Here is a 7,382-nt window from a genome sequence, read left to right as displayed (position 1 = left end):
GTGGGCCAGCATCAACCTCGGCGTCACCCTCTGCATTCAGTGCTCTGGCATTCACAGGTCTCTCCCCACAGGGTCCCAAGCGTGGGCCCCTGCTCCTCCTGGGTTGGGGGCGGGAGACTTGCCTGGGTTTCCTCTCACACTCTGCCTGTTACCTGGGCTGAGCCTGTGGGGCCCAAGGTGGACCCAGGTGGGCCCAGCCCCTCGGTATCCTGGTCTGGCCAGGGCAGGAGGACACCCAGGGGAGTTGATCGACTTGTCTGGAGGAGGGGTGGGGTCAGGACTGCTGAGGGTTGGGGAGCTGATGAAAAGCAGAGAGAGATGATGTTATGAGGCCTTAGCAGGTCTATACAGCCCTCAGGGGGGGAGAGGGGAGGGGAGTGGCATGGCAAGAGTTGTCCAGGCCAAAATACCTGGAGAGAGGGGAGGTGGCTGGAGAGGATGAGGAGAAGGGAGGAGAGGGAATGGTGAACAGGCGGAATCCAGCTCCATCCAGGTCAAGACCACGTGGCCCTGGCTGCCCTCTGCCTCCTGGCCCAGCGCCTCCGCCTGAGCCCCCGCACGCAGGACCTTGCCCCTAAGTCTTTTCAGGAGTAGCAGCTGCCCCCACAGAGGGCCTGACATATCTCCCCTTGCTCTCCAGGAGCCTTGGAGTTCATTTCTCCAAAGTCCGGTCTCTGACCCTTGACTCATGGGAGCCGGAACTCGTGAAGGTGACTTGGGATGCTGTTGAGTGTGTGGGGGTGGGGTAAGGGCAGGGCTTCAGAGTCCTGAGGGCTCAGACACTCACCCATACCCTACCTGTCTGTCTCTGCCTCTACCTGGGCTGTCTGCAGCTCATGTGTGAGCTGGGAAATGTCGTCATAAACCAGATCTATGAAGCCCGAGTGGAGGCCATGGCTGTGAAGAAGCCAGGACCCAGCTGCTCCCGGTGAGGCTGGGGCCACCCTCCATGTGGGGAGGGAGGGAGGAGGGCCCAGGACGAGAGGAAGAAAGACTGTCTCCTTCCCCTGCAACACTCCCCCGCCAGGCAAGAGAAGGAGGCCTGGATTCATGCTAAATACGTGGAGAAGAAGTTCCTGACCAAGCTTCCTGAGATTCGAGGGCGAAGAGGTGGCCGGGGGCCCCCCAGGGGACATCCTCCTGTGCCCCCAAAGCCAGGGCTTATCAGGCCCAAGCCGGGGAGCTTCAGATCCAAGCCAGGTATACAGTTGGTTGGTTGGGCATCTGTGAGCGCCTGCTGGGCACTCAGCACAGTGCCAAGCCCAGTGGGGAGGCACAGAGTCCCGGGTCCAGGTCTTCCCCTTGAGAATGTTCAGGGGGCCGGACTGTACCAGCACTGGTTTTATAAGGCAAGAGTTTTGGGGATTAAAGTGAAGGATGGGAAGGACCATGGGGCTGGGAGGAAGCAGGAAGGGCTGTGTGAGGGTGCCAACAACCTAAGATGAGTCAGGAGAATGAGTGAAGGTCTCCAGAGGCCTGTGGATGAGGGTGAGAGCTTGGCTGGAAGAGAGGGAATCAAGAGAGCTGAGGTTGACTATCAGCTCACCCTCAACATCCCCGCCAGTTGAGGTGGTCAGACAGGAAGAAGTGAAAGATGTGACTATTCTATATGCCTAGGCACCTGGCCATATCCTCTCACACCTTCCATCACCCCCCACCACAATTCCTGGTCTTGGAGTCCTTCCCCCAATTGAGAAGTGACCTATCCCGTCACAATGTCAGGGGTCTGTACTGAGGGTTTTCTTCTCAGATTCATAGCTGGTTCCCCTTCACAGAGCCCCCCTCTGAGGACTTGCAGAGCCTGCACCCTGGGGCCCTGCTCTTTCGAGCTGCTGGGCACCCTCCATCCCTTCCCACCATGGCTGATGCCCTTGCCCATGGAGCCGATGTCAACTGGGTCAACGGGGGTCAGGAGAATGCCACACCGCTGATCCAGGCCACAGCTGCTGTGAGAGTCTTGGTGACCTCCCTACACCACCTTCGGTCTCTCTTCCCTCTCCTGACCTTGGTCCCAGCTCTTAACCCTCTCCCCAGCCCCTAGGGAGTGATAACCAGTACAGCCTGATTGCTAAGAGGGTGAGATTTGGAGGCTGAGAAACCTGGTTTGGATCCAGACCCTCACCACTTACAGCTGTGAACCTCCTTGTGCCTCAGTTTCCTCATCTGTAAAATAGGGATAACATGCCTTATTAGGTTGTACTATGGATGTAATACATGTAAAGAGCCAGAGCAGAGGGACTTCCCTGGTGGTGGTCCAGTGGTTAAGATTCTGTGCTTCCAAGGCAGGGGCTGCAGGTTCAATCCCTTATCAGAAAACAGATCCCACGTGTCCCGTGGTGTGGCCAATAAATAAAGCTTAAAAAAAAAAAAAAAAGCAGAGCCTGCCATCCCATACCACTGAACTGACCCGACTCCAAAATATCTTTTAATTTGTCTCTAATTTGCCACATCTCTCCCCCTTCTCTATTTCTCCATGCAGAATTCTCTTCTGGCCTGTGAGTTTCTCCTCCAGAACGGGGCAAACGTGAACCAGGTGGACAACCAAGGCCGGGGCCCGCTCCACCACGCGACAATTCTTGGCCACACGGGGTAGGGACAACAGGGATGATGGCCTCGGGAGGAAGGCTCCAGACGGGGTGAGGGGCCGGCTGAACTTGGCTATCTTGTCCAGGCTGGCCTGCCTGTTTCTGAAACGGGGAGCCGATCTAGGAGTTCGAGACTCTGAAGGCAGAGACCCCCTGACCATCGCCGTGGAAACAGCCAACGCTGACATCGTCACTCTGTGAGGGTGCCTGGGGAGGCGGGGCTCGCGCTTACACTATCCACTTGGGCGGGGCTTACGCCAGACCCCAGCTTGCCAGGCGGGGCCTGGGGAGGGGCGGGGCCAGCTCCTGGACCAGACTGAGAAAGGCTCCTCCAGGTGTTGACTGAGGCTTGGAGTAGGAAGGGTAAACTCACCTTCCTTGGTGGATTTATTCTGAGAGAGGCATTATTCATTAATTGTCGGGCATCTTTAAAGTACTAGACCCTGAGGAAACAGGTGAATGAAACAACCCAGCTCAAAGGATGGGAAGGTGAGGGTGGGGGTGGGGTGAGAATGTCATTCATTCCTTAATTCTCTCCCCCTTCAGGCTACGATTGGCAAAAATGCGGGAGGCCGACGCAGCCCAGGGCCAGGCTGGTAAAGTACACCTCCCCTCCGCCCTGCACAACATTGTATCTGTGGGCTTCTGGCCCCTGGTGACCTGTCCCCAACTCCCTGTCCTCAGCTTCATTGATCAATTACATTATTTATTCAACAAATACGTATTGGGTGCATCCTACGCTCCAGGTCCTTGAAACAAAGCAAAGAATAGGGGAGGGCGCTGCCCTGACAGTACAGACATCTCCTCCACCCACGTTGGAAGCGCGTGCTCTTACCAGGCCGGGCTGTCCCTATTGTGCTATTCGTGCTAGGACCCAGCCTCTCAGCCCTTTCTCCCTCCCCTCAGGAGACGAGACATATCTTGACATCTTCCGTGATTTCTCCCTCATGGCATCCGACGACCCGGAGAAGCTGAGCCGGCGTAGTCATGACCTCCACACGCTTTGATCCCAGGCCTTCAAGGGCTGGGACCCCCATCCCTTCCCTCCCTACCACCCGCCCTTTCCATTAAAGCCTTTGTGCTTTGCTCTTCAAAGTGCATTTATTGGCCACCTCCTTTCGGCTGGTGAGATATAGGGCACTGCGACTCTTGGGGTGCAGGAGGGATTGGGAGTTTTTGAACTGGAGTCAATGGAGGGGCAACTCCTGGGAGTGAAGTGGGAGCTTCGGCCTCTAGGGCGGGGGCTCGCGAGCTCAGGCGACGTGGCCCGACCCGTCCGGCTAAGCAGAGGCCGCTTGCGTGGCGTGGGTTGGATCTAGCCTTGGGAAGGGGGGGCGGCTGGCATCCGGGCTCAGGCCACCCTGGCCCGGAGGCATCCCTGGAATGTGGATGCTCAGCACCCGCCCCCTCGGGAATTCCCCCGGGGAGTGACAGAAAAGGAACAGGTCCTCAACCCCTGCCGTCCGGCCCTCAGTTTCTTGAGCGGCGGGATAGGAGATGCCGGCGTCCACTGAATTGCAGACGTGAGGTCGGGCACACCTGGGGGCCCGTGGGGCCGTCGCAGGTACACCCGGAACGACGTGACTGAGTCACCCTCAGGACCCCACCCCCGCTAGCGTGCGCTGGTCCAGCCTGTCGGCCCCGTCTCTCTGGTTCGCCATTTGGCTTCCACCACCACCCTAGCAGCGCTAGGCCGGCGGGGCGGGGGCGAGGGGCGGGGCGCCCAGGGGGCGGGGCTGCCTCTTAAAGGGCCCCCGGCCGCTGCCCTTAGGCCACTTCCTGGGGGCGGAGAGGACTTAAGCGGTTGCAGAAACCAGAGGAAGGCGTCGGCGCCCGGTCCCGAGACTCCCGGCTGCTTCCATCGGAGTCCTCAGACACTCCCCGCTTTTACTAAACGTGCATCTGCGGTCCCCAGCCGATACAGAGGCACCCCTCGCCATCGGCTCCGATCAGCCTCGCCTCCATCTCCTGGGACCCGCGCCAGAGTCAGGCAAGGCAAGGCCTCAAACTGGCCCCCGGAGCCCTGCGTGGACTTGCCCACGGTGACAGCGATCTGCCCGAGAAGCTGGACCCTTCAGAGTCGGCCTTGTGCTCGCCACCGTCACCTGCTGGTTGGATTCTGGAAAGCCACTGTCTGAAGACCACGGAAAGGAATCGCTGACCAGCCAGAATCGGATCTATATCTCCCGTACCTGACTTCCCTCAGCTCTTTTCATCCGTTCTCTCGACCTTTCCGGCGTCTCTGTGCCCAGAAACCATCCCCCACCACCAAGGCAGCTAGGGTGAGCCCCAAATCTTGCTGCCTTGTACTCCAACCTGTGCCTCCCACTCAGAGACAGTCTGAACCTTACCACCCAGTTCTGCACACACCCAGGAAGTTCTACCTTTTCTTCTCTTTCGGTGTCTTCTATACTCCTCAAAATTTCTCCTCCTCCTGTGCCCTCTTCGCCCCCCTCCTTCGGGGGCCCCGTGACCCTGAATGTCGGGGGAACGCTATATTCCACCACGTTGGAGACCTTGACTCGATTCCCAGACTCCATGCTGGGGGCCATGTTTAGGGCTGGTACCCCCATGACTCCCAACCTCAATCCCGAGGGAGGTGGCCACTACTTCATCGATCGAGATGGCAAGGCCTTCCGGCACATCCTCAATTTCCTCCGGCTGGGCCGCCTAGACCTGCCCCTTGGATATGGGGAGACAGCGCTTCTCAGGGCAGAGGCGGACTTTTACCAGATCCGACCCCTCCTGGATGCCCTGCGGGAACTGGAGGCCTCTCGGGGGACCCCAGCTCCCACAGCCGCCCTGCTCCATGCAGATGTAGATAGCAGCCCCCGCCTGGTGCACTTCTCTGCTCGTCGAGGCCCACACCACTATGAGCTGAGTTCTGTCCAGGTGGACACCTTCCGGGCCAATCTCTTCTGCACCGACCCTGAGTGTCTGGGTGCCCTGCGGGCCCGATTTGGTGTGACCAATGAGGACAGGGCAGAGGGAGGCCCACATTTCCGTCTGGAATGGGCTCCCCGCCCCGCGGAACTCCCCGAAGTGGAGTACCGCAGACTAGGGCTGCAGCCACTGTGGACCGGGGCACCAGGAGAGCCACGGGAGGTGGTGGGCACACCCAGCTTCCTGGAGGAGGTGCTGCGGGTGGCTCTGGAGCATGGCTTCCGTCTCGACTCTGTCTTCCCTGATCCTGAAGACCTGCTCAACTCCCGATCTCTACGCTTTGTTCGGCACTAGGAACTGAGACCTGGGAACGCTGCCCTCAGTTTGACTTCATGGAGGGGCGGGGGAGGGGGGAGAAAGAACGGGTCATTAAAGGGGTTGAAGATTCTCCTGAGGCCTTTTCCTAGCTCTGCTCCGGGAGCTGTGAGAGTCAGAGGCCCCACTGCACCTGACTGGAGAGCCCAAGTATGGACAGGAATCCCCACACTGGAGGGAGCCCACCAAGAGCCCACAGGATCAGTGGGTCTGGACTGGAGCCGATCCTAGGAGGGCTGGGGAGGCTTCCCTGGCTGGTCCTGCCTGAGTCTGGGGACCTTCGGTGTTTCCTTGCTTGGAGCTCAGTATTCAGAGTCAGGAAAAGCAGGTATGCTTCTCTGCCCAGGCTCAACTTAGCAGGACTATGGAAGGATGATGAGGTCTGAGGGAAAGAGGAGCTTTGGATTGCTCTAATGTGGTCTCCTGGACTGTGACTTCTCCTGGAGATGGTGGCCTCGCCTGGCCTGACAAATGAGAGGTCAGAACACTGTGAAATATGGGAAGGGAGGTTCTTTGCTGTGCCCTAAGCCACCACTGAGGGAGACAGGGAGGGCTACGCCCCACCTTAGGTTGGCATAAGGGAGCTAGGAGAATCCCCATTAACTGTGGGGCTGGAGCGTCCCTCTGGAGTTCCAGGTGTTTTAAATAATCCCATGTTGAAGGTGGGGCTGGCTACAGGGAGGAGTGGGGCATCTTCTTGGGTCCTGGCCTTCCTTCCTTCATGTGTACGTGCCTGTCAGCCAGTGGCTCTGACTGATGCGTGGATCCCTGCATCCTGGCTCTCAGCCATGTTGCTGGAGGTGGTGTCTGTGTGCTGGTCTTTCTGTGGCCTCTGCATGTTCAGGCCTGTTTGGGGTTGCCCAGCAACTGTTTTGGTACCAGGTGTGTCTGTGGTATGGGTATGAGTAGACTGACAATTAGTTTAATCACAAGGGGTGTGTGTGCACATGTGCTTCACACATCCACGTAGGCAGGAGGGGCCTGCTGAGCTTTGAGTCACTAGGATCTTCTAATGAGAGGTAAGAGAAGTCAACTGGGCTTAGCTAGGCCTTGGAGGCCTGTATAGAACACTTTGTTGCTAAGGCAACCATGAGCCTGTTGCTAGGAGATAGCTGGGGAAGGCCCAAGGCTGCTCAGGGCGAAGAAGAGATGAACAGAAGAGTTTGAAAGAGTGGGGGAGGATGTGGACAGGCATGGGTTTCTGAGTCCCTGGGGGTACGGAATACTCACAAACAGCTTCTTCACTGGGGAGTCACTTACTATTTATCACTGGTCATGATTTACAGGAAGAAAAATAAAATTGCTTTTGGAATCACCAACTCATGAAAGCTGCTGAGGGCTAGGTTGGGGGTATAGCAGAAGCCCTGCTTTCTCTATCCATCTCCCACTAGAAGAATCTTCTTCCAGTCCTCAATTCACTGGGCCCCAAGTTTACCCCAGCCAGAGATGGGGCAGTGTCGCTGTGCTAGAATGCTCTAGAACCTCCAGACAAAAGGCTGGAACCAGGATCACAGAGCATTCCAATGCCTTCCCAGCCTA

At 57.9% G+C, this 7,382-nt stretch overlaps 2 protein-coding genes across 2 annotated transcripts in view; both read left to right on the top strand.

Moving 5' to 3' along the window:
* The window catches only part of ACAP1 (ArfGAP with coiled-coil, ankyrin repeat and PH domains 1), a 12,345-nt gene extending 8,663 nt beyond the window's left edge, over positions 1-3,682 (top strand). The window contains exons 13-21 of the mRNA XM_010847498.1: positions 3-57; positions 641-710; positions 834-928; positions 1,028-1,200; positions 1,776-1,948; positions 2,480-2,589; positions 2,672-2,782; positions 3,132-3,181; positions 3,492-3,682. Of these exons, the coding sequence (XP_010845800.1) occupies positions 3-57; positions 641-710; positions 834-928; positions 1,028-1,200; positions 1,776-1,948; positions 2,480-2,589; positions 2,672-2,782; positions 3,132-3,181; positions 3,492-3,592 (938 nt within the window). The 3' untranslated portion in view covers positions 3,593-3,682. The remainder of the gene's footprint in view (positions 1-2; positions 58-640; positions 711-833; positions 929-1,027; positions 1,201-1,775; positions 1,949-2,479; positions 2,590-2,671; positions 2,783-3,131; positions 3,182-3,491) is intronic.
* A 649-nt stretch (positions 3,683-4,331) lies between these two features.
* KCTD11 (potassium channel tetramerization domain containing 11) lies at positions 4,332-7,376 on the top strand. Its single transcript, XM_010847328.1, has one exon. It carries the CDS (start codon positions 5,124-5,126, stop codon positions 5,820-5,822), a length of 699 nt encoding a protein of 232 aa, XP_010845630.1. The 5' UTR covers positions 4,332-5,123; the 3' UTR covers positions 5,823-7,376.
* Positions 7,377-7,382: the final 6 nt, after the last annotated feature.

The sequence above is a fragment of the Bison bison genome, unplaced genomic scaffold (assembly GCF_000754665.1).
Source record: "Bison bison bison isolate TAMUID 2011002044 unplaced genomic scaffold, Bison_UMD1.0 scf7180017864249, whole genome shotgun sequence".
Classification (NCBI taxonomy): Eukaryota; Metazoa; Chordata; class Mammalia; order Artiodactyla; family Bovidae; genus Bison; species Bison bison.
This window is presented reverse-complemented; position numbering and strand designations above follow the sequence as displayed.

Coding starts and splice junctions, on each gene's coding strand:
- KCTD11 (XM_010847328.1), top strand. CDS start 5,124: ATGCTGGGGGCCATGTTTAGGGCTGGTACCCCCATGACTCCCAACCTC.